The following is a 25629-nucleotide window of genomic DNA, read 5'->3' as shown; positions in this document are numbered from 1 at the left end:
ATTGGTTAGATACCCGAGTCAAACTTTTAACCGAATTCACGAAAATGCCATCATCAACCACCACCTCCTCCGCCGCTGCCACCACCTACACGACCATCCCTATCTCCGGCAGTGACGTCATCAACCGGTCCATTCAAAATCTCTACACGTTCCTCTCCAAAACTCGACCGTGGCCGGAATTTCTCGCCGGAGCTAACGCTGTCGACATCCCGACATCCTTATCCGACGCCGGAATTCGTATCCGCCGGAACTTGAACTACTTCTCCGTCAACTATGCTATTATCATCTCTGCTTTTGCAGCTGGTTCGCTCATCGGATCACCGGTTTTATTGATTTTCACCTGTTTGATATTTGCGTCGTGGTTGATTCTTTTCTTCTTTCGGGAGGATCCTATGGTTGTTTTCGGGCATCAAGTTAGTGATCTAATTGTGATTGTAGGGCTCCTAACTGTTTCTGCAATTACGATTTGGTTTACTGGGATTTTAAACAACTTGATGGTTGGTATAGGGATTGGTGTTTTGGTTTCTGTTATTCATGGAAGTTTGAGGAATCCGGAAGGGTTGTTTGTTGATGAAGACGATGCTGTTACTGCTGGATTGATTTCGAATGCTGAAAGAGGAACTGCTTGAATTTGGCCTGCTAATTTATTCAACTGACTAAACAAACATTATTTGATTGTTATTTAGTTTTTTTGGTGTTTATGTTGATTGTTCAAGGTTGAATTTTGGCAGGGGAGCTATGTTCAGAGGATACATTTGGAAGAGATGACAAAAGATTTGATTTTTTTTTTCTGTTGGTTGGTTGTTGATTGTGAGTACCTTGAGCCAAGCGCCTGTCAGAAATAGCCTCTCTATCTCTGAGGTAGGGGCAAGGTTTGACGTATTTTGTATCATTCCCGGATATTCCCAACTTTGGGGGAGTATACGGGGTATGTTGTTGTTGTTGATTGTGAGTACCTTGAGCCAAGCGCCTGTCGGAAATAGCCTCTCTATCTCTGAGGTAGGGGCAAGGTTGATGTGTTTTCTATCATTCCCGAGAGTCCCACGGGGTATGTTGTTGTTGATTGTGAGTGAATTTACCGAGTGTTTTGGTTTGTATGTAAGGAAGAGATGCTTACTGTTTCCAAAAGTTTACAGGAAAACCTGTTGCTACTGATCTTGTGCTGTATTTGACAGTTGTTTCAATGAATTTGTTCAATTTTAATCTTTTTTGCTTCTGTTGATTGAGAAATAAACCAAAATATACAATCTTTTTAATGACATCTGCCTTTTCTTCCAAGATAAGATATTCTTGGTTGTGAGATAAGAAGACAAATCTTTTTAATGGCTTAATGAGGAAGAACTGGTGTTACAGTAAATGAATGAACCAAATTCTATGGGGAGATGGTTCATCTAACTAGAGAAACAGTACTAGACATAAAATGTAGTACACAACATGTCTACTCTGTCTATCCGGCAGGAAAGATATTGCGAATGTTGTAGGTTGATCATGTGGCAATCGGTTAAATACTTAAATTTGCTCGACAAAATCAATAAATAGCTGAAACTGATATGCATTCTGTATAAGTTGAACTAATGTGGTCGAAAAGCAGTTGATAATGGATGTTTCTATGTTACATGAACTAAAGAGTGAAATGAATGTTCTCTGTAAACAAAACTGAGCCACCAGAAGTGACTTTTGGGATCATGTTTTGCTCCTCATCCTTACTAATTTAGCTAATGTCTGTTGAGCAGCCAAAGTTTGAGCATGGTTATGACCCAGCATTACGGTTCGGATACTAATGCAGGTTCTGCAGAGATCCTCTCCGCTATCAAAATGGCCTCCTCTTAGTAGCAGCTTTGCTCTAGTTTCCAGCAGGGTAGCTTTCAATAATGTCACCTCTTGCCAAACATACTCGTCCACTCTTTGGTTGGATTGCAACTTCTTTTTCCAGCAGAGAGATCCGTGGCACCAATCCTGTATTTGAGAAACAAATGACTTCTCTGCGTCTTCGAGCACATTGGTGCAGACCTTCAACAGTTCTAAGGCCGAGTTGCACCTTGAGAATGTTGTAAAGGCGCTAATTGCCAATGGAAGAGCTGTTTTTCTGATGAAGAGAACCATGTCCATTGCCTTGAGCTGAACAACTGGTGGTTCGGACTTGAAACCAAACACTAGGAAAGCACATGCCCAAAGATGGTCAGAATCTGTTATCGGGTTTGCAAGTTTCCTTGCACCTTGAACATTGGCTTTAGCAGCAACTAGTCCATCTTTCCTTTTAGCAAAAATCTGCGTGATGGGATGGAATTGGATCCAGCATCCTGTTTGCCTGTTGGCTTTTCGTGCCAAACCTAGTTTAACTAGTAGTAGTAATGCTTCCTCTTCGCTCTTCCATGCTTGGCTTGTCAGGCACTGTCCTGAGTAGAAGCATAGAGCAACTTTCACACACTTGGTCCACTTTTTGAACCTGTTTCTGTTTACAGGAATTTTCTTTGCAGCTGCTGCCAGTAAATTCACCGAGATCGGTGCTGGAGCAAACCATGCGCCTACCTGAAGCATTCTTGAAGCAAGGGAGTCCCTGCTATCGTTGCTTTGCTGCAAGAGGGTTGTACAGAAAACCAGTGTTTTCATTAGAAATGGATTGGTTCTGCAGAATTGTTGATGTGGAATGGACAGATTCGAGCAACTTGTGGTTTCTTCAACTGGAACCTGATTCACAGCTTCGAATAGAGCAGATGGTAATATTGCAAGTTCCGATAGGAGGGAACCAACCACCCAGAGACCAAAACTAGACCTTCCCAGTTTCTCATCAAACTTTTGGAGGAATTCAACCTCGCCAGCCGGATACTCCTTTTTACGTCTTCCCCTTATCAATATCATGGCGTCAGGTGTTGTCAATGGCTGCAGATGCAACGGATCAAAGTTCATTACCCGGTTGAGTTGTGTTGTGATAATGACATGGGTACCACCAGTGTTAGTTGGTATCAAATCACGAAGGTCCTTCCCTTCCCACCACTCCTTCTCAGTCTCTAAATTGTCTATGATTATCAAATATGGCATGTCGCGGAATATCTCCCTTTTAACTCTCTTGAATGCTTCTGATTCTTGCTCATCGAAACTCCTTATCCTCCCTCGTTCCTTCTCTGCATCTGCACTCACATCCAGTCCCAAATTTAGAGACAAGTTCAATATGTTCTGTCGAAAGTAGCGAGCTTCACCCCCTATCCACAAGACCATCTTGTACCTCTGAGAATACCTGTAAGCGAATTCCAAAGCGAGGTCTGTCTTTCCAACACCAGGCAAGCCATTTATGCATACAACACTCGTAGTCAAATTCTTATCCTTGCCACTTCTTGATTTTCTGTACTTAGGTCTCTTCAGCGAATTTCTTCCTGGTTCAACCCAAGCTTCTTTATTCGTTTCCTTGTTCTTTCCTATCTCTAGATTTATGTACTTGCCTCTGCCAGCATCAGCTTCACTTTCATCATCAGCAAGACCTTCAGATTGAGCCGGTGTTCCTCCTTTGACACTTGGGACAGTACTTTCTTGCTCAAAAAAATCGCCACAGCCAAAAAGAGTAGTCTCTATTTCCATAATTTCTCTCTCCCTTCCCACAAAAAATTTATTCCTTGGAAAGGGTAACTCTTCAAAGCCTTCTGTAATCTTTTCTACAACACTTTTCCTGCCAAGCTTGGCCCTTAACATCCCAGCTGCTTTCGACACACATGATCTCCAATTACTCTCATTTGTCTCCAATTTGAACTCATGACACTTTAGTATTACATCCAGTGCCTCTTTACATTTCTTGGTATCGCCATTACGGTTAAAAAGACTTGCAATTTCATTAGCATCTGTGTTAAAGAACAAAGGAATCAAGTTCTTCTTTTGCGCGAAGAATCTTATTTCCTCCAAGCTAAGATGGTTGAAAAAGCTGCAACTGGTGACAACTACAACACCAAAGGTTACCGAGCATGTAACTCTGTCAGCAATCTCATGGCTCTGATTATCTGCATACTTTGCTCTATCAGCAATAAAACAAGCAATACCCTGAAGCTCAAGTTCTGATTTAAGCCACTTGCAGAAGCGCACTAAATTCGGGTTCTGACCATGGTATCCTATATACACATCACAGCTCCTAAGTTTGGCATTGGAAGCAGGTGAAATGGAGCCCTTGGCAAACGAAATTCGAGGGACAGGGAAAGAAAAGGATATCCTCGGATCGGTCTCCGGTCCTGAAACTGGGACACAGGTGACAATCTTGAGCTTTGTGTCCGTGGGGTCATCGGAAAAATCATATCTTTCTGGTGGTGGAGTGTAGGAGGTGCTGGGGACATCATCGGACTGCGAACCGCAGTATGAGACTGGTGGGGATGGGTGAGCAACTGAGGTAGGAAGAGCAATGGGAGTTTCTTGCTTTGGATTTTCAACTCTAATGGGAGGAGAAGCAGTAAGGTTTTCTTGAGTTGGATTTGTAACTAAAGTGGCCCTTGGAGAAATGTAAGGTGATTGTAATGCTGAAACAAATGCAGAAGATGGAGGAGAGATTACAGAAGGAGAGTTATATGGTGATGATGTTGCTGAATTTGCTATCAACTTCTTTTGACCTGAAGGAAGAACAGTGGACAAAATGTCCTTACTCAGTTTCTTGCTGCCTGTATTAGCAATCTTGATGGTGAGGGACTGAGTATCAACAGTTGGGATCTCTTTAGGAGATTGCCCTTCATCCATTATCAAGCAATGAATGAGGAAGACTCTACTAGAAAAGCTTTGAGGAGGCAAAGAGGTAACAAAATGTTATATTGTCAAAACAGTCTCTTTCAAGAAGCAGATGAATGCAACAGTAGAGACTTTTGAAAGCAGAAAGAAATCCACATGTGAATATCATATCATCAGCTTTCAACAGTGGGCCTCCTTAAGTCAGAACTCAGAAAGAAACTCTGGTAAGAACTTGAATAAAAATACATTGAATACAAGAAAGTCTTTACCTTATTTGATCCATGTAGCACATACTGCAAAAAGCCATCATGAACCAAAAAGGGGAAAAAAAAAAACTGATTTTTGTTTAGTTTACCTTGATTTGGTTCATTTAAAGCCAAGAAAGAAAGAGAAGATAAACATCATTTGCTTCGAGTCTGCTACCCTAGCTTTACAGATGGGAATCTAGTATATGGGTTGGATCTGTGAGGTTTTTGAACATAAAATATTACTACAAGAAAATAGCTCTCAAAAGAAGCTGCAGATTGTGTAAGTGGTTAAGTGGTGTAATATTCTCTGTGCTTAGTTTAATCCCTTTATCTTGGGTTTAGCCATTCTTTTTGTTTTATGTGTTGTAAGATTTCATATTTGAACTTAGTAATAAAAGCAATATTTATGCATTACTATAGTTTATAATTTTCAGCCTGTCACAGATTCCAAAGGTTGGTCAGAATGAATACATAAATTTTTTTAAAAAGAGGCATTGGGAGATTAACCAAGGACTCTATGTGTGACCTTGGTGGAAATGGGGCACTAAATTCTCATTTTGCCTTAGAGAGTTTGAAGTTACGTTTGAACATGTATTTTATTTGAAAATATTTAAAGATTTCTTCTGATCAATTTTTGGAAACAACCTCTAGCATAAATATAAGGTAAGACTGCGTACAATACATCTTTGTGGTGGGGTTTTTTTTCGAACATCGTGCATAGCGATAGTTTTAGTGCACGAAACTGTTCTTTTTTATGGAAATTACAAAAATTGGTCTGAAGACAGATTTTCAGAGTACGATAAAAACTTACGTCCAAATAAATATATAAATTTTTAAAATTTGCTTTAAAATCTATGACAAAACGCTAGCTAAGCAGCAAGGAGAATAGGGGATTCAAAACAAGAAATGCCTCTTTGAATGAATAAAACCAAACAATGCTGTTTGCAATGCAGGGTTTGCTCTCTCTATTCATCTGACACAGTTTTCATTATTTGCTCTGGGAATTGGACCATAGACCAGTCCAACTTTGAGCACTAAAACCATCAATAATTTGAAAGGCCCCTGTCTCAATAAATGTGTGTAATTTTTTTTCGTTTTCCATTTGATGTTCGATGTCCGTATTGAAGCTCCGACTAATCTGGATCACACGTTGCAGGGGCTCATTCTGAGGTATCGCTCCCAACAAGATTTTCTCCATATTCAGAGCTCGAATTCGAGATCTTTGGTTAAGAATGGAGTAGTCCCACCGCTACACCACAACCCATGTCGGTAATATGTGTAGTTACATTAGTACATTTCTCATTTCTTTCATCTTAACTTAATTTGTTAAAAAGGTTCTTTGATCAGCATTTGTGTATTATGTTCTCCAAGTGAAGTGAACTAAATTATTTCAAGAAACTATTTGAGACCACAATTTTGAAGTGCTAACATGTACCCCTCCCATTCCAAAATAAGTATCACTTCAGCAAAAATCACGTTAGAAATCAATAAATACAGTGTTTAGTTTACTAAATTAATCCTTATGTAAATAAATGTATGAGAACTGAACACTTATTTTGAGAGGAAGAGAATAAAAATAATAGGAGTAATTCATAAGGATATTATTTAGGAATATGAATGGAAGGGACAATAGATTCATGATGGGCCCTTGCTACTAGTTGGCATTCAAAAGGAACATTTATAGTTAGGTTAGGCTAAGGATTCCACTTTTTGTGCAATAAAAGCCTTCCCCTTTTACAAGATGCTGATAGATGGCCCCTGGCACTTTTTGTTTAGTGGTAAAAGTTGAGCATTTCATGATGTTTGAGTTAGATTCAAATTTTATCACACAAAAAAAGTGGAGAGGGATACATAGAAGAATGACTTATTATCTAATAAGTTTTAAACGGTATGTCACTTTTGATAGAGAGACGAGGTTATTATCCATCAAATTTTTCATCATATGCTACTATTTTTTTAAAAATTATATCAGCATGCTTGAGTTAAATACGTGCTACGAGATCGGCTCTTATCTCAAAGAAAATATCGGTATTTAGAGGGGGGAAAAAGGATAAATAGACGAACTTATTATCCATTGAATTTCAAATAGTATGTCTGAGAGTAATTGATAAAGTTGTTGTCATGTATCAGAACATCGTGACTTCAAGCCTCGAAAACAACCCGCAGCAGAAATGTAAGGTGCATATGAACGGAGATTTCTTCTTATTTATAACACTAGAGTTGAGTCGACTTCGGTTCACACGCCTCTGAGAAGGGCTCCATCCTGAGAATCAATCTCAACCGAATCTATGAAAGGGAGACCCTCTATCCTCTATTCCTCTTAATCTTTATAGTAGATATTATATATAGGATAATCAGTCCACACTCTTATAGTCTGTTTTTTCTCCGGACCCCACATGACATAAGCTTTAGTACTCCGCGCTGCCCTTTATGTCATTGACACAGGGGCGGATCTATGTAGGATTTCGGGGTGCTCCAGTACCCACTAAACTTGACGCGGAATAGGTATAAGTACATAGAAAATACAGAAAAATAGGTATAAAACATATAAAAGCACCCACTATAATAAAAAGTTGTTTGGGTGCATTGACATTTAGGTTGATCTTATGGTGCTTCTTTAGAACCTCGGATTCTCGAACCTCATTGAGGTGATTTTTTACTTTTTTTTAATTTTTAAATTTTTTAAGCACTCACTATCCTTAAATCCTGGGTCCTCCACTGCATTGACACTTGGAAGTTTTAATTTTGAGTTTTTTTTTTCCCTTTACAATTAGTTTTTCTTGGATTAGTTTCATTTTGACTTTTGATTAGGCTAATTATTTGTAACAATTATGATGTTGTTATGATTTATTGAAAGTTTCATGAAGATCTGTCATTTTATCATTTCTTAATTCTTACAACCTGCCTACTACATGTGCACACAACACTTCTTAATTGGTGTTGGAATTTAATATTATTTACTGACCTGAATTTTCTTTTATCTAGTACTAGTAATTATGAAATCATTTAAAAAATCATGTGCAATTAGCCAAAAATATTTTAGTATGTTTTTAGTTTTTACTTAAAAAAAATATCATTACACTGAACATGCAATCTAATAATTGCATTCATTTTTTAATCTCTTCTTTATTTTTTTTTTATTATCCCTTGACAATTTTTGGTTATGGCTAATGTTTCACTAACTAAATAGTAGAAAGTCGAAAGTAAAAATTAATAATAAGTTTGAGTAACCGGTACTTTTTTTAGATACATAAATATTGCATGCCTAATATTTATTAAAAGATATATGAATAAGTAATCGATCTATATGAAATGTCCGACTTATCGCTATTTCATATGTGTATGTATCTACTAGTTTTGATCATTCTTTTATTTTATAAGGATAACCTCTTCGAGAAACAAATTAAAGAGAGAAGTAGAAAGGAAAAAAACTTTTAAATACGTGTAACACTTAAATATCACTTTAATATAAAGCAATTAGAGTATGTATACATGCATTAACCATTCTATTAATTAAAATTTAATCAACTAGGGCACATAAAATTATTTTATGGGCAAATATATTGGAAATGGAATTCCCATTTTGTTGGAATGTAATTGGATGGCAAGTAATGAATTGTCTCTCCACCACCTGACATATTATAAATTATAATTTTAGATTGATTGGTAAGTTTGGAATTAAATGATTTTGATTGGAAATTTGGAATAGTTGAATAATACCATGATGATGTATGTATTCATTTTTTTTTGGCAACTAAATTCATTGAACCAATTAAAATACATTTAAATGTATGGTGCACTTGTCATTATCATTTTTTATTTTTTTTTGGACTGTCTACTTTAAAGGTAACAAGTTTATCCACAAATTTGTATAATAATCTTTTCACTGTCCGAAAAAAAAAAAATGAGAAGAAGAAGGAGAAATATACACACATTAATTACATTTTTTTATAATAATATTTCATTATAAATCCCTATGAAACATATCATTTCGGTATAGAATAAAAGAATATCCAAACAAATAACGACTGTATTTATATATCTCGAAGTCGTTTTCGACCATTAGCAATACATAGCATTAGTATACATATAATATACAGAAAACTGAATTAGTGTAGACTAAGAAGGATAGAATTTGAAGTGTGGAACAAATAAACACTTGTTAAGAAATGAATGAATAGGGTAGCCCCTCTAATCGTCGGGCATCAAAGAAGTGATTAATATGGATATGACTGTCTCGCTCATCTCCTATGAAGCTAATTCTATTGCATTGAACTTAAAATCGTAAGTATCGATTTTCAGGTAGGATGGTAAAGTCCATTATGGCCCAAAACAATCAATCTGATATTGGGCTTGGAAAGAAGAATTGTCTGAATGGCCCACTTCCTTGGTAAAGTTTTCGTTAGCGTTATAAAGAAGACTGAACATACTTATAATAACGCTTCCATTCCAAATCAAATCAGTTGAGCTCGACTGCATGAATTCATAATATCTTATCTAACTAAACTTATAATAAGAATAACCATCAAATATTACAACGTGTCCTTAATTAACAAAAATTATATTTGAATCATACGTTTTTTTCAAAACGTAACTCTTTAATGTGAATCTAACACAAATTCAAATCCGTAATTCGATAATATCAATGCGGGTATTAAAAAAATGCACCAAGTAAAAGGAAAATAATAAATAGTTGTAGCAGTTCCGGGGCGGCTGTAAAATTCCCAAATCGGTCCGGTTTCTAGGGTTTTCAATTATTCAATTCTCTTCAAATTCATCAAAAAATCCGCCATAATTATGAACGAAAAGGTACGCCCAGTTACTTATTAGTTACTATATTGCTTCTCCTTTCCCTATTTTTGATGCAATGCAAATTTATTCAATGAACAACATTCAATTTTGACGATTTTTCAACCGTCAAATTATCAAAACAATTGATTCGAATCGTTTAGCTGGAATGAAGGTTGATTTTTCTCGATCTTGATCTGGGTTTCGTATAAATTTTGTTTAAATTCATATTCGTCTTCGTAATAGACTTGGGAAGATCAAAATTCAGCTGCAAATTTATCGAAGCAAATAACGTAATTGATTTTGTGGAGATATTTTGTTTGAATCATTCTCCCTCAGCTGGAACGATAATTGATCTTGAGCTGGGTTCGTTAAAAATAGTTTAAATTCATATTCATCTTTGGACTTTTGGAAAATCAAAATTCAGCTAGTAAATCGGTCCGGAATAACGAAATCAAGTTAGAGAGCGTTTATCTTGGTTTGGGAGGATTGTAAAAAAAGTTTAAGTTCCTATTCGTTTTTGTGTACTGATGGAGTTGGAAGAACAAAATTCAGCTAGTAAATCGGTCCGGAATGATGAAATCAAGGTAGAGAGTAATGGGTCTAGTCTTGTTGGGGATAATGATGTAAAAGGTAATGTGATGGAAATGGAAAGTCAAAATTCAGCTAGTAAATTGGTCCAGGATAATGAAATCAAGGTAGAGAGTAATGGGTCTAGTCCTTCTGGGGTTAATAATACTATTAGTAATAATTTGGATGATGTAAAAGGCAAAAGAATTGAAGAAATAAAGGAGGTTAAATCATCTCCAACGACGAAAGGGTTTGGGTTGAAGAAATGGAAAAGGATAAAGAGGGAATCACGTAGGGAGGATGGGGAGAGTAGTGTTAACAGTGGTAAGGTGTTGAAACGGGGTTTGGCGAATCCGGTTGGTAATTCAGCTGGAAGGATTCAAAAAAGTGATGGATCTGTTTCCTCTACGAATGCAGTGTTTAGGAATGTTGGTGTTCTGGTTGAGGGATTTGATGTAATTGGCGACTCTAGTTTGGTAATTGGGCCGATTTTCCATGCTGTATCAGAATCAGAGAACAGTGAGGATCGAAGTATTAGGTCTTCTACTGCAGCTAGTGCTCCAAAGGTAAGGTATGCTCCATCTGACAAGCATTGGTTGAGGAGTTTGAGTGGGAAGAGCTTGGGAATCTCAGCACAGAAACCTCATCGGGGAAAAGGTCGGGCTGAAACTAGTAAAAAGGCTAGAGGAGAAAGGGTCAAAATCGAGAAGGAAAACTCCCATTCCAGCATGGAATCTGACTCGCGGAGCTCTAATTTTCTCTTTATGCAGGGTAACTATGCTACAAGTAATGGTACAAAGGGTGAAAGGTCAAATATTTATGATGGAGAATCCAGTGATGAAGCTCAGGACAGAGAAAGACCAATTGGTGAGGAACTTCGGGCTGGTCTCGAGAGAGGAAATGATAGGGAGTCTGAAAATGTGTCACAAGAAGATCTAGCTGCTGAATCTCCGTGGGAGGTTAAGGAAGATAAGAGTGAGAATCAAGGTTCATCCACTGATCGTGATCCTCTGATGGAATCTATCTACAACTACCGGGCTGTTCAAGAAGCGCTTGCAAGAGGTACATCCTTTGTTCCTATTGAACATTTCAATTTTACTTCTTAAATGATAAATTACAATGTAAATCATGATCTGCCTTATAAATTTGTTCTACTTTGCATATTCTGTATGTTGTACAAGGCGGTGTTATTCTGGTTTAATCAATATGCTAAGAGGGTGGTACTTATGTGTGACATTGCCTATTTGGGCATCAGTCAAGGAATATATGCTAGCATTATTACAGGAACAATAACATCAAGCTATAAGCTATGTTGCTCGGACTCTTCAAAAATGTCAACGGGTGCGTGTCGGATTCGTCAAAGCTAGAGTATTTTTGGAGAATCCGACAGGGGTGCGGCATTGAAAGTAAAGTGTCCGCACAACTTAGGTTATAAGCCAGTGAATTTTTTTAGGAGGTAGAATTCATAATCCTAATAATGTGCATATGCCTAATGAATCATTTGGAGACGGACTATGCTTTGTTCTCTTCGAGGAGGCATTTAATCGTTTATATTTGGTTATCATGCTATAATGTGTGTGTATCTCATGTATTTTGCAATTTAATGTTTCTTTAAAGTTATTGTTGCCTTGTCGGTATGATAACTTCAGGGCTATACTGTGAAGCTGTTGATATTTCATATATTTCTATTAGCAATAGCGGATCTTGTTGACAATGTATTTCCTGATACAGAGGCCATTTTCAACTTAAAACATGTCATGAAACCATCAGTAAAGTTCAATATCATGTTAATTGGAAACAATCTACATATTATTCTTTCTGTGTCTATCTGGACTTGATACCACTTCCTTCTCTAATTCCCTGTCTCATACAAGTACCTCTTAACTTTCTTTTATCTGCATCCATACCTTCCATTTACATCTGTTGCTCCCACTCCATCCAAACACCTCCCCTGCACCCCACAGTTTCGTGGATTTCCCTGTTGCATGAACCACATAAAACTTTTGTTTGCAGAAGACTGTAGATAGAACAATTACAGAGAAGCAAAATTCACTTTTATGTGAGTTTGATTGATAGTCTTGGTCAAATAAAACTTTGTTTCTTGCTTTTGAAGCATTAGATGGACCGTCTTAGGTTCTCTGCGCTCCAGTTTAGTCATCCCTATCATTGCCGTATTAGGATATTTTCTTTATTGGTTATCCGCATTGGTCCTGTTTGACCTCAGAAACACATTAAAAGGGAAGTACATAGTATATCATATGAAGTAGTTGACCAGTTCCTTCATTGTGAATATTCTTGTTTTTGGATGAGCTTTACTATGTCGTATGTTTTTAGTTTTTACAATGCTTTGGTGAATAAGTATATTCCTTAAGCTTTCCTTATCTGTGTGACTTAAAATCAGATAAACCCATTAAGTGTTTCTAGAAAAAACTCGTTGGCTTTCTGGATTATCCACGCAATTGGGACTAATTTTGTTGACGTGTTTTCTCCCCAGAAATTGAGAAATTCAGAGAAATCGGGAAAGATATTCCAGGTCATTTGCTTGAGGATGTTGGTATACCTTCAGATTTCAGTTCAGATGACTCAGATATCCTGCTGTCACAGCACAGGGATGGTGCTCAACATTCTCTTAACTCCTTGGAGTCTGATTTGGTTAGCCTAAAGCAGAATATATTACTGTTGCAAGACAAAGTTCAGAAGGCAACAGACCTTGTTAAATCCAAGGAAGCAAGAGTTACCGAACTTGAAACCATTTTAGGTAGTAGCTCAAAGAGTGAAGAAACGATTATCGAAAGTGAGTTCGAGGGTCTCTTTAGACAGAAAATTGAAGCCGAAGTTCAGTATTTGACAATATCAAGAACAACCCAAACATTGAAAAGTGCAGCCGTGGATCAACTTACCCTCTTGGAAGAACAGAAGACCTTAGCTTCAGAACAAGCACGGATGGTGCACGTGCTAGGAGATGCAGAAGCAAAGGCTGCAATGCTCAAGACACAAGCCGAGAAGTTGGAAAGTTACTGTGAAGATTTAGCAAGCAGCACAGATGAAAAGCTAAAGCTACAGAAGAAAGTCTGCAAGTACAGTTCGTGTCTTCTCATACAGCTGGTGTTGCTGGCCGTTGTCATCGGACTTTTTCTGATGCAGATTGCTCCTGATCATGCCGAACTTGTACCCACTTAATGTTAACGAAGTTTTTTTTGTCTTTTCTTTTTCTATGTTATCAACATCGTCATCCTGCAATGTTGAAGTGTTAGATCAGTTTGTTTTAGATGTTTATAGATAGCTGAAATACCTACTTCTCATTTTGCCAAGTTTTTGCTTCTATAAAAGGGTAAGCTCTTAGAAATTCTTTAGCCTGGTCTCATTATCCGGTTGTTAGATAGGCTCTGTATTCCCGTTTTCAATAGTATGTGTTAGATGATTACCAGGGTGGCTCTGTGGCTCAAGGTAAGACTGATAAAACGTTTGTTTCAGGCTTCAAAAAAATTAATACAGTAGTAAATTTTGTGATTTCAACTTCACTTGAAATAATAATGAAGATTGTGTAATACGGTAAAAAAAAAATGTAACACCTCAGACTTTCGTGCTAAAGTTGAACCGTTTTCTCTGCGTATATAGACCCGAACTCAATGGTTCTTAGTTGGAAATAAGTGTGAATAACAATGCTTTAGTGTGAGAACATCTTTGGAGATGAGTATACATCGTAAAAGTCTCTTAGCTCAAAGTTAAATTGAGCACTTCCTTACCGGTTGAGTTTTAGTCGATGATTTTTTCTTGGGTCAACTTCCAGCGATTATTATTCCTAGAATATGAGGAGCTTTGTGGCCTATAATGTGTCAAATTAAAGCCCATTGAGTCTTCTTTCCAACACGACCAATCGTTCGTCAATCCGAGTTCGGAGTCAAAAGTTATGAGTGTTTGAGTGGGACCCTGTCCAGGGTCCGCGTTGGCCCTGCGTCACGGAGCAATCATCAAAGCACACTGCCTCAGGTTGGCTTTGGCTGTGCGACACCAACCTTGAGGTGGGCTCTGGCTGTGCGCCACAAGGCAAAAGCCAAGCGCCATAAGTTGCTCCATTTTGTTCTATTTTAAGGACGTTGAGGTCATTTCACACCCTATAATCGTTCCTAGTCATATATGGACGAAATTAGGGTCTTAAAAACACATTATTTTACTTCTCAAATCCCCATATCATCTTCCCTTAAGCAAGAGAAGAGGAACCACCTAGATTTTGGGGATTTTGATCTCCAAGGACAAATCTCTCTACTTTCTTTTCATTTTTTCTCTGTCAAAAGGTATGTGGGACTATCCTAAATCTCATGGGCATAAATTTTACGTTTTTAACGAGTTTTAAAGATTATATATATGTATATGAAAAGGATTTTGGAAATCGTTTGAATACATCATGAACTCATTTTGAAAGAAATATGTGTTTATTATTGTATTTTTTTTCAGAAACTTGTGTTATAATCATGTGCATTCATGGTATGAGTTTTCGAAAAGCATTTTATGAGCATGATTTGGGGGAAATCTCTCTTCCACGATGAAGTTTATGATATTACCATGTTATGAATTGTTAAATGGGTTGGAGAACATTAATTACAAGTCCGATTTTTGATCATGAAACTTATGTATAATTTATGTTGGGACTGCTTTATGAATGATGATATTTTCTGAGTCATAAATGCCTTTTGGTCAATTATACTTTGTTATTTCATATGTTTTTAAGGAGGCGATTCTTATTCTAAAGGCTCTTGTGTCCTAATGGAGATAATGCTTGAATTAAATGATTGAATTGACCACCGCATGTTTAAGTCTTGAAAAGAGAGTGTGTTGCATAAGTTTTTACGTGCTTTCGAAATAAGAACTCGATATTTAAATCTTTTGGGTGGTCATTCATATGCTTTTGAAAGAAAGGGGCTATGAACATGATATGATATGGCTTGCAAGTCTAGATAGGACGATACCTATTACGAAATTCCCTTAGCATGAAAGTAAATAATGTTATAATCATGAAGCATTATTTTGAAAGGTTAAAATTGGGTTTGAAGAGAGTTAGATAGTTACCCGAAGAAAGCACAAGATCAGATAACTCATTATCTGAAATCGTGTTTTGGCAATATGAGATTTATTGTGCCCTAAAAGAGGGGATGTGCCCTGAAAGAGGGGATTATACGCTGGCCTTGTGCCCTTTGCATATCAGAATCAAAAACTCCAGCCCTTGCGGCAAACTTGGGTTGTGGGTTTGGCCGCCAAGTTAAGGGCGGATTCTATATAGCCTGTGTAATTGTAGGGTGTACTATCTAACTCAAAAGTAATACAAAAAGTTGAGTCAGTATTTTACAAGAATGGTCGAAGCTCATCAAATTATGCCCATGTATTTTCATTTACCTTATGCTAAATCGCTTTATTAAATGCTCTCACTTATGTTGTATAAAAATATATGTTATATTTTTGAATTGTTCTACATACCAGTACTTTCGAGTATCAACCCCCTATATTTCAGGTTCTGAGGGACAGTCTCGTGGTCCTGTCAACTTCAGATATTGAGAGTTGGTGGGCCTCCCTTACTTCGGAAGGCATCCTCCTATGTGTTGTTTCCTTTTAAATTTATGATCCGGTCGGGGCCTTGTTCCGACTTAGACAGACTAGTATGCTAAGTTCAGTAGAGGCTTTGTAGACTGTGTTAGATTGGATTTGGATTTTTCTTATGGTTTTGATGTTATGAAATTTTAAGTTTGGTCTGGGACTGCCATGATTCCAGTTATCTTCCGCACTTTTATTTCACATGAGTAATGCTTATGGTCACGTGCTAAGGGGCCTCTCAGGTCTTTACGGTTCGGGATGCCGTCACGGCCAGGGGCCTCGGCTCGGGCCGTGAAAAAAAGTTATCTTAAAAAAGTAGAGAAAGAAAGAGCCATCTAATTTCTACTAGAAATATTTTAGAACTTTGAATTAACCAACTCAAACTTCATATTAATAATTAATGTTTAAACAACAACATCTTCATATTAATAATTAATATTTTAACAACATCCAAATTAATGTATTACAAACAAATGTCTAACATCTTATTAATTAGAATGACTTTCTTTTATTAATAATCATATTATATGTGAAGTTAAAGATTCTGTGCCTTAAAACTATATATATATATGTATATATATATATATTTAAGGTCTTTTATTTAAAATTGACTGTAAGCTACTAATTGACTTGAGACGATTTTATTTAAAAGACATACAATATTTTTGTTTGAAGTTGAAGCAAAAATGAATGAACTTTTACGCATGTACGTGAAACTTCAAGCAAAAATGATGGATAGCGATTTCGAGGTCGGAGTATATATACACTTCAACCCTTTATAATACTTGATATGAAATTACAGATAGATCACTTATCATTTTCTTTTTAAGAAAATATGTAGCAATGTATTTAGAAAGAGAACAAAAATCTGACCCTATATAACAAATCAAATACTACTCTCCTTAGAAGTGATGGAACACATTTGTTAACAATGAGAACAGAATGAACTTTGATTAAAAAGAAATAAGATGCAATATCTATGATTTTGTCCCAATCAAATTTTGGTTGATTATATGATTCTTTAGTGACGATATCTTTCCGTTTAAAACATCATATAATAATAACATATATATATATATATATATATATATATATATATATTTTTTTTTTTTTCTCAAGTCGATTTAGTAGTTATGATTTTGAGATGCAAAGATTATTTCTACAATTTAACATAATCAAAGTTCAAATCACAAATTTCAAATCGTTGAGACTTAAGAGGAAATGTGATGAAATTACAAAAGGCCACTCTCTGGCTCGAAGTACTTGTTAAGTTTCGCATGTCGAAAGTTAAGTTAAATTACATGAATTTCGATCAACATTTTAAAATATGTACTCCTCCCCCCCCCCCCCCCCCCCCCCCCTTCCCTTTCGTTCACTTTGGAATTCGGATGCCTCTCAAGAAACAATGATTAATATTGAGATTTTACCATAATGTTTATATTAGTTGATGCCTAATATTAGATCTTGATAAATGATTTGATGAATAAGTAATTAATGTTAAGGTAAAATATGGAAATGAATAGTTGTCTTTTCTTGAATATATTTTTAAATGTTGAATAAGTAAAAGTGAACGAAAAGAGTATATTCATAGCCATATTGATATAACAGCAATTACAATCTATAGTTACATTTCATATATTTTTTGAATATTTAAAATTTAAAATGTTGCAGTAATTTAATTTTAATTTATTTTAAAAGATTAATCAAATAAATTTTCGACATGTAAAATATGACAACTATTTTATTTTACAAAGAAATGAGTATTAAAATATGGATATACATAGCATTAACATGTGGATTTGGGCGGTGTGTATATTAGGCATGAATTTGATCGGATAAAAAACGCAATTAGTAAATGACCACTTAATTAAGCTAATTAATGACTACATTTCCACATTCAAAGTAAATAAATTAAATGCACTCGGTGAAAAAAAAAAAACTTTTGCAAAGAGCTTTGAAACCTTTCATACTCAACAAAACCTTCCATTTAATTGGCTAAATATTTTAGCAAAATAAGTGGGGGAATATTTATCCCCTTCATTTAGAATTGTCATATTTTGCTTTTCGAGAATGGAATTGCATTAATTTTAATAATATTTTAAAATATATTTTTTCATCATATTAATATGAAAATTATTGCAACTTATAATATTTTTCATATAATTTTCGAACATCTAAATTTTAGTTTAAAAAATAAAATTAATCTATTTCAATTTAACTTTGAATTTTAATTGAATTAACTTTCATAAAATTAAATATGATAAATAAAAATGAATATATATATCACCTTAAAAAGTTTACAAGTTATTTGAGTTCACAAGAGTATTAATTTGATTAGACTACTCTTTTGATTTTGAATATCGATTGGTAATCAAAATCTCTTCAACTTCACACCTTTTCAATATATTTAAATTTAAAAGTGTATTATTATCATTTTAAAAAGAGTAACAATACAAGTTTTAGCATAATGTATACATGGATACTTAAATATCAAAATGAAATGTGTAAAATTCAAGAATATATTAGTTATTACCCTTTTTAAATTTCAAAGTAATAGCTATCTCTACTTCTAAGAAGAGTTTGAGAAGAATCAAAAAGGTCAGTAAATATTGATAGTTATCTTTTGATTAATGTTTTTTAATATATATTTTTAAAGATTTGCTAGTGTTACCCCCTTAACAATTCATTAATACTCATGTTCAATTTTACTTATATCTACTTTTCTAAATTATTTTTCAACAAAATTACTTCCTCCGTTGCTAAGTATTTCCTCCACTCAGAATATATTATTTGTCACTTCGTTTCTTATTGGATTTTAATTTTTAATTGTCATTTTTGACATATCATTTTACCCTTAATATTAATTGTTGATTCTCCAAACTAATTTAAAACACAATAGTAATCAACCATTAATAAGGATCACAATGTGACAAAGTAAAAGTGAATGCTTTCTCCGTTCGATTTTACTTGTCATATTTTAAATTGAGATAAAACATAATTAATAACACAAATATTAATATTTTACCATAATACCATTATTAAGAAGAATAAAAAAAAAGTGATAAAAGTACACACAAATCTCTTTTTCCTACCCATAGCACGCCACAGTCAATGCCTCTTAAATAAGTTGAGAACGTGACAGTCAATTTCTCCCTCCCACATTATTATCAGTTTTATTAAAATGACTCCTCTTCTTCTTCTTCTTCTCATCATTTTCTTCTTGAGCTATTTTCTCCAATTACAAACTTCATTATATTAAATATTCACTATAACTATTTGTGATTATCTTTTCCTTGTTTGACCTCAACATTTTCTTTTCTTCTTGACAAATTTTGCTTTCCTTTTCAGCTAAGTTACGTATACCTCCTTGATTTTTGTTATTTGTTGGTGAGCGAGAGCTTTACTGCATCGAGCTGCTGTTGTTATTTTAGGGTTTTGTATGTATTAGTTTAGCTTAGCTAGCTAAATTCTCTATATCCAGCTCGCAAGATAGTCGAGTTGGCATGGAGATTGGCACTGGGTCACTATGGATTTCCGAGGATGATAAGTTTGAAGATCATGAGTATGACGATGTTAAAGATGATGAAGTTGAGATTCCAAAAAATAAAAACGATGACGATGATGATAATAAGAGGAGGATTTGTCATGTGTGTAGCAAAGGATTTGGCTCTGGTAAAGCGTTGGGAGGTCACATGAGAATTCACGTTCAGGCTTCCAAAAAGCTGCTCCTCTCAAAGTCGAAAACACTTGTTGATAGGTACTACAAGAAACCAGTTTTACAAACAGATGAAGAAGAAGAAGAAGAAGATCAGTTGTTACCAACCTGTTCGATTTGTGGTAAGAATTTCCCCTCAATGAAATCATTGTTTGGGCATATGAGGTGTCATCCTGAACGGGCGTGGAGGGGAATTCAGCCTCCTGAAGATATTGATAGAAAAACCGCTGCTGCTAGTACTGTTACTGTACCTGTTTGGTCAGTGACAGCTAAGCGAGGCCGAAAGGCTAATGCTGAAGATGCCACTTATTCAGGTTCAAAGGACGAGGAACAATTGCACGATGCTGTTCATCATCTTATGCTTTTAGCTAACGGAGATTCAATTGAGTCCGGCCTTACCGGAGGTATACCAGAAAAAACGAACAGCAATTCTCTTACATCCAAAGCTGAAAATGAAAACGAGGCATCTAACAAGAAGAAGACGAAGTTGAGGCATCTAGATGAAAATTACAAGTGCAACACTTGTGGTAAAACATTTGCGACTCATCAGGCTCTCGGAGGCCACAATAAGTTCAGAATCGTAATTCAAAATTCTGATGTTACTAATATTGGTGCAAATAGTGAAGATGCAGCTGTTAGCCAAAGAATTCTCGATTTTGATCTCAATGAATTGCCCCCTGATCATGAAGATGAACAACTTTCTCCTAATCATGAGTACTACTTCCCATTTTTTCCAATCTAACAATTTGTTAGTCCTTGGAGCAACCATAAAGTTATTTTCGGTCATAATTCGAGCACTGGAATGTCATTAACAGCATGTTAGTTTTAGTCTATATCAGTTTTAAGTTTCTAATCCTTTAACCATCTTGGTTACTTTTTTTTCCTTGTTAAACATACAACTTAATGTGGTGTTTAGAAGTGTGGCTTTGTTTGTTGTTATCTAAGGTGCTTGGACTCTCCAAAAATATATGGTCGTACCAGTGTCGGATCTTCGACACGTACCTAGACACATTTTTGATGAGTCCGAGCAACATAACGTTAGTATCTTCATGGGAAGCACGATTGTCCAACAAGCCTGCTAGAAAACATCAAATGTACTATATAACTATGTACAGGATCTCTATTGTACATATAAGTAATTTAATTTCTTTAGTTATGATTTCTCCGTGGCTTCTGAACTGCTTTGGACTATTTTTTTCAAGACTCCATTTCTACGCTGCATATATTTAGGTTTGAATTCATTGTATTTGATTGCTACTCTCTACATCTGATTAATTTGTCTAATCTTTAAATGAAAAATGTCTTTTAAAATTTTGGTCAAAATTCACGTAGTTAGTGAGATAAGTGAAAAAACACATAATTAATTTGGCCATGTAAATTAATTTATACCACCTTAAATTCCTTATATGTTTGAATTCAAATTTTGTCATTTAGCCTAATTTGAAACAGAGAAGTTGGAAGGATATAGAAGACTCTTAAACTTTGCTTGCAAGTATATAACTGAAAAAAAGAAGGTGAAAATTATCCTTAATTAAGTAATTCGTCTCAATTAATAGAGTCAATACTGTACTTTGACATCATTTTAAAATATTATTTTATCATATGTGAAAAATCGATTTATTTGAGCTGAGAGTCTATCAGAAAAATTCGTAAGGTCTCTGTATACCTATCCTCCTCAAATCTGGCCACGTTATTGTCGTATTTGTTATTAGAAGAGTTGCAACTTATAATACTTTTCATGTACGTAGTTTTTGAATATCTATGTTTTAATTTTAAAATATTAAATTAGTCTAATTTAATTTAGACTCAAAAACCAATCAAATGAATATCAAAAAAAGCGAAACATGATAAATATTATTCCGAGACAGACTAAAGTATCTTGTACTATGATTTTTATAAACCCTCCTCAGTAATTGAACCCACAATCTTAGATTTGACGGTCATAGATATTTACCATTCGAACAACCCCTTAGTAAAAAGACTATTTATAAGGGGAGGTCCTATAAGAGACTATTTATATTTAGTAAAAAGAATTTAAGTTTTGTGCAGTGTAAAAAAAATTGTGTAAACTTAACATCTTAACATAGATTAAGTTTAATGTGTGATAACGTAGAATATTTTGTATAGCGTACAAAACTTAAATTCTCAAAAAAAAAAAAAACAACATAAATACAACAACCTGCGAATTTGTTCTCATCCTTTCATCGTTCAAGGTATAGACTAATTAAAAATTTATTCGAATTCAATATTTATATTATGTTAATAGATGTGTAATTATATATATATACGTAGATTTTACTAGTACTTAAGTATAATTAATTAACATACATTATTTTCCTTCAAGAGAAAAATACATGCACTAATCAATATTTATATTTTGATGGTCAAACTCCTAAAATTCAAGAATATCTTTTTAAATCTTTAAAAAACAAAGATATCTCTTTAATGTTCAACCAAATTTTCAGGAGGAAAAAAGAATTTTGAGTAGTAGAAGAAACTGCTTTTGGAAGTGGGAAAAAATAGTTTTTCCCTGAAAATATTTTTTTAAACTTTGGCTGGATAAATTCTTTTTATACTCCCTCCGTTCCAAATTATTCGTTCCAAATTTTCTAATTTAACTTCTCATTTTATTGTGTTTTTTCATTAATCAAGAAGAGACAATTTTTTTTTTCATGTTTTACCCTTTGCATTAATTACTTTTTCTTCAAATTAAAATGTAAACATCATTTAATAGGTTTACTATGATAAACTATTCATGTTATTAATTATTTTTTTTAATTAATTAGCCAAACAAAAACAAATTACAAAAGTTTTAAGAACAAAAAAAAAGTTGCCACCTGTCGAGAAAAATGAATTAACATTCGTGGTAGTAAATACTTTTGGAAATAAAGTAATTTTCCTTTTATATATATATATATATATTTTCCCATCCGGTGTCTGGTGCACGCATTGGAGCCAAAACTAATTCGGACCGTGCGTTGCAGGGCCCATTAAGGTGGCAACACTCCTAACAGAGTTTTCTCCATACCTAGGGTCGAACTCTCGACCTCTGATTAAGGATGAAGCAGCCTCATCCACTATTCCACAACCCATGGTAGTAATTTTCCCTTTATATGTACTGCTAATTCTGAATCATTTAGGTGAGAATTGCTACAATATAATATATAGTTTTAAGGCAAAAAAAAAATTTAAGTATTTAAGTCCCAACTGTTTCCTGTCCACATTCTCGTGACCATAATATGTTTTACTGTACATATGAAAAGAGCATTCCAATTTTTATCCTATGATCATTTTGACTTTATATATAGAGAGAGAGGGTGTTAAAAGTATTTTTTTGACTTATTTAGGTGTTTGATAAATAATAAAAGTGTTTAAAAATAAGTGCTTTTAAGTTAAAATAAGCCAAAAACTATAAGTAATTTACTTTATTATCTCTTTTATATTCTCTTTCATTGTTGCTGCTCTCTATCATAGTTTATGTTTTTCTTTCCTTTTATGATTAATTAGTTCATTTCGTAATTCAAATTTCATTATTCAAAGATTATATTAATTAAAATAATATTAAATATTATTTGAAAAGATCTGTGGGTGGAAGCAAAGCAGGTTCCTCTTCCATTACGGTGAATGTCACTTTGATTTAAATTTTCTCGTGACAAAAAAAATTGACAAGAAAATTCTTTTTATTGTTGTTGTAATTAGTAATTTTACTTTGCAACAAAAAATTATTTTGTTTGTTATTTTTCAGTTTCATAAATGTTTTCAGTAAACAATCTGAAATTATTAGAAAATAACTTTATCTAATTAATTTGAAATATAAAATAACTTGAGATATAAATTAACTTGTATTTTAATCAATTGGAATTAAACATTTTGCAAGGATTGATTTTACGAAATTTCACAGTTAAGGATATTTATGTCATTTTAACAGAAAAAATTGCTTATCAGCATTTTTTACCAAACACATCACACATCAGCTCCTTATTTTCAGTTTGAGCATTTTTATCCAAACACGTAATTGCTTATATGTAGAATAAGCTCCAACACATCAAAAGTGCTTTTCATGTTTGTTGCTCAAAAGCTACTTATTTTAAGCTAATCCCAACCGGGTCATATCCCTAATAATTTTTTATAAAAATTAAATAAATACACAACTTATGTTTTCAATATTACAAAAAATCCAATTCCTTAAACATATTACAAAACCACAATATATACACAGACCGATTGGGTAAGATCAACGTATACATCATCTTTCTTAAATCTCATATTATTTGTTGTTTCGCTAAATTGGAGTTAATTTATCATTCTTTTTAGTTCAAAATAAATAAATAAATTTTTGAGGCGTCGAGTAATTCTTAAGAAAGTTAATAACATCAATGAAAAAAGAATTTGTTAATATAACCCGTTTGCTGCAGCCTAAACTTTCTTAAAACAAGAAACAGTTATAAAGATCATTAAAGAAAAGGATATGTTTTAAAAAAGTTAATTAATACACCTTAGAAATTTGCAAAATTCGTTCATTTTGAACCATTAGAAAATATCAAAAATTCACTTATTTTGGACTGAAAAGAATACTCACTAGTTATATTTTCTCGCTTTTTGTAACATCCTCTTTAGAAGGCGTCCCTTTAATTCATATAAAAAAGGATAATCCAACACACTAAAACTTCCGCTATGCGCAAGGTGGGGAAGGACCCACTATAAGAGTGTATTGTACACAATCTTACCTTACATTTCTGCCAAAAGCTATATATTTCCAAGACTTGAATCTGTCACCTTCCGGACATGGCAACAACTTTATCAATCCCTTTCATTCATATGCTTTTGGTAATTAGTTTTTAACCTCATTTAAGTGGTAATTCTCCCTTCATGGTATATCTTTTAGACCAAAAAAGGTACAAATTCATGTTAATTAAGAAGCGTTTTAACTTTTACTTTAATTAATAGGAGGTCGATTTTCCAAAGAATATATGATCGAATATCGAGGGAGAAAAAGTCCCAATTAAACGATGGAAGCAAAGAAAACAGAGATAATATGACTGCATCTAATTTAATGAAAGTAATTAACTCCAATATGCATGATAATGTGGATTCAATGGAGTCGTATTAGTTGATTTGCACCCTCTTAATTTGCGAAAAAAACAAAAACAAACATGTCGAGTAATATGAAACGAAGAGCGCAATAATTTTTTGGCACTATACAAATAAAAGCAAGCCACATAAATTCCACATAAATCAGTTTAAAAAAAAAAAAACATACATCATAATTATATTTTTGTAGTTGATCATCTAAAAGAAGCTAGGATCATATCCATTGCTAGAAGTAGCAAGAATATAATAAGCAACAATATGTCCAATAGATCCCCATGCAAGAACATCAACAATATTGAATCCAACTGGATCATTTGACTTAAGCAAACTTACATACTCCTTAGCTCTAACATCTCCAGCTTCAAAATGTGATATCCCATTCTGTGATGGGACTTGTTTGGCTACATTTTCTCTCTGGAAATTGAAAAACACAAACCTTCCAAGGAAAAGTGAGAGACCAGTGCTTAAACTGATGACAATGGATGGGTTGAGTTCAGCTTTGATGCCACCAAGGTTTGAGTTTGTCTTTTTGGTGATTGGTTTGAAGGTGGTGGAGGATTTGTGGAGGAAGAGGGAGGTGTCTGTGGGTTTGTTGAGAGGTCTGAGACCTTGGAAAGTTGGTGCTGACAAGAGAGTTGAAGCCATTTTCTTGAGAGATAATGTGTTGGAGATGGATGGATTGCAAATTGTGTGTATGTTGGTTGGGTGTATATGTGGATATTGGAGGTTTTGGATTTGGAATATCTAATATCTAAAAGATGAGAAGTGGGAGTGGATTTGGAAATGAGTGAGGAGGAATGAAGGGAAGTAGATTTTTGAAGGTGAGTTGGCTTTGTTTTATTGGTTGTTTGTGGATTAGAGATCCTTGAGACTTGGAACACAACCTCAAACCTAGTGGCTTAACTTCCTTTTATTATCGGTTAAAACAGATGAAAC

At 34.4% G+C, this 25629-nt stretch overlaps 5 protein-coding genes across 5 annotated transcripts; 3 read left to right on the top strand and 2 right to left on the bottom strand.

Annotated features, from left to right (window-relative positions):
* The first annotated feature begins 44 nt into the window (after positions 1–44).
* On the top strand, positions 45–1203 carry LOC107878870 (PRA1 family protein G2). The gene has a single exon (XM_016726030.2). The coding sequence runs from the start codon at positions 45–47 to the stop codon at positions 627–629; it is 585 nt and encodes a 194-aa protein (XP_016581516.2). The 3' UTR covers positions 630–1203.
* On the bottom strand, positions 937–4707 carry LOC107878869. The gene has a single exon (XM_016726029.2). It carries the CDS (start codon positions 4705–4707, stop codon positions 1684–1686), a length of 3024 nt encoding a protein of 1007 aa, XP_016581515.1. The 3' UTR covers positions 937–1683.
* A 4718-nt stretch (positions 4708–9425) lies between these two features.
* Positions 9426–13654, top strand: LOC107878868 (WPP domain-interacting protein 2). Its single transcript, XM_016726027.2, has 2 exons — positions 9426–11363; positions 12796–13654. Exons 1-2 carry the CDS (start codon positions 10262–10264, stop codon positions 13479–13481), a joined length of 1788 nt encoding a protein of 595 aa, XP_016581513.2. The 5' UTR covers positions 9426–10261; the 3' UTR covers positions 13482–13654.
* Positions 13655–19085: 5431 nt separating this feature from the next.
* LOC107877438 (zinc finger protein ZAT1) lies at positions 19086–20754 on the top strand. Its single transcript, XM_016724087.2, has one exon. It carries the CDS (start codon positions 19391–19393, stop codon positions 20342–20344), a length of 954 nt encoding a protein of 317 aa, XP_016579573.2. The 5' UTR covers positions 19086–19390; the 3' UTR covers positions 20345–20754.
* A 4053-nt stretch (positions 20755–24807) lies between these two features.
* LOC107878867 (photosystem I reaction center subunit V, chloroplastic) lies at positions 24808–25581 on the bottom strand. The gene has a single exon (XM_016726026.2). The coding sequence runs from the start codon at positions 25336–25338 to the stop codon at positions 24892–24894; it is 447 nt and encodes a 148-aa protein (XP_016581512.1). The 5' UTR covers positions 25339–25581; the 3' UTR covers positions 24808–24891.
* Positions 25582–25629: the final 48 nt, after the last annotated feature.

This window comes from Capsicum annuum, chromosome 7, assembly GCF_002878395.1.
Source record: "Capsicum annuum cultivar UCD-10X-F1 chromosome 7, UCD10Xv1.1, whole genome shotgun sequence".
Classification (NCBI taxonomy): Eukaryota; Viridiplantae; Streptophyta; class Magnoliopsida; order Solanales; family Solanaceae; genus Capsicum; species Capsicum annuum.
Note: the sequence above shows the minus strand (reverse complement) of the source record. Positions and strands in the feature narration are given on the sequence as shown.

Bases quoted from the DNA above. Each gene is read 5' to 3' on its own strand.
- LOC107878870 (XM_016726030.2), top strand. From the start codon at position 45: ATGCCATCATCAACCACCACCTCCTCCGCCGCTGCCACCACCTACACG.
- LOC107878869 (XM_016726029.2), bottom strand. From the start codon at position 4,707: ATGGATGAAGGGCAATCTCCTAAAGAGATCCCAACTGTTGATACTCAG.
- LOC107878868 (XM_016726027.2), top strand. From the start codon at position 10,262: ATGGAGTTGGAAGAACAAAATTCAGCTAGTAAATCGGTCCGGAATGAT. The intron at 11,364-12,795 runs GTACATCCTTTG...TTTTCTCCCCAG, and splicing joins TCAAGAAGCGCTTGCAAGAG to AAATTGAGAAATTCAGAGAA.
- LOC107877438 (XM_016724087.2), top strand. From the start codon at position 19,391: ATGGAGATTGGCACTGGGTCACTATGGATTTCCGAGGATGATAAGTTT.
- LOC107878867 (XM_016726026.2), bottom strand. From the start codon at position 25,338: ATGGCTTCAACTCTCTTGTCAGCACCAACTTTCCAAGGTCTCAGACCT.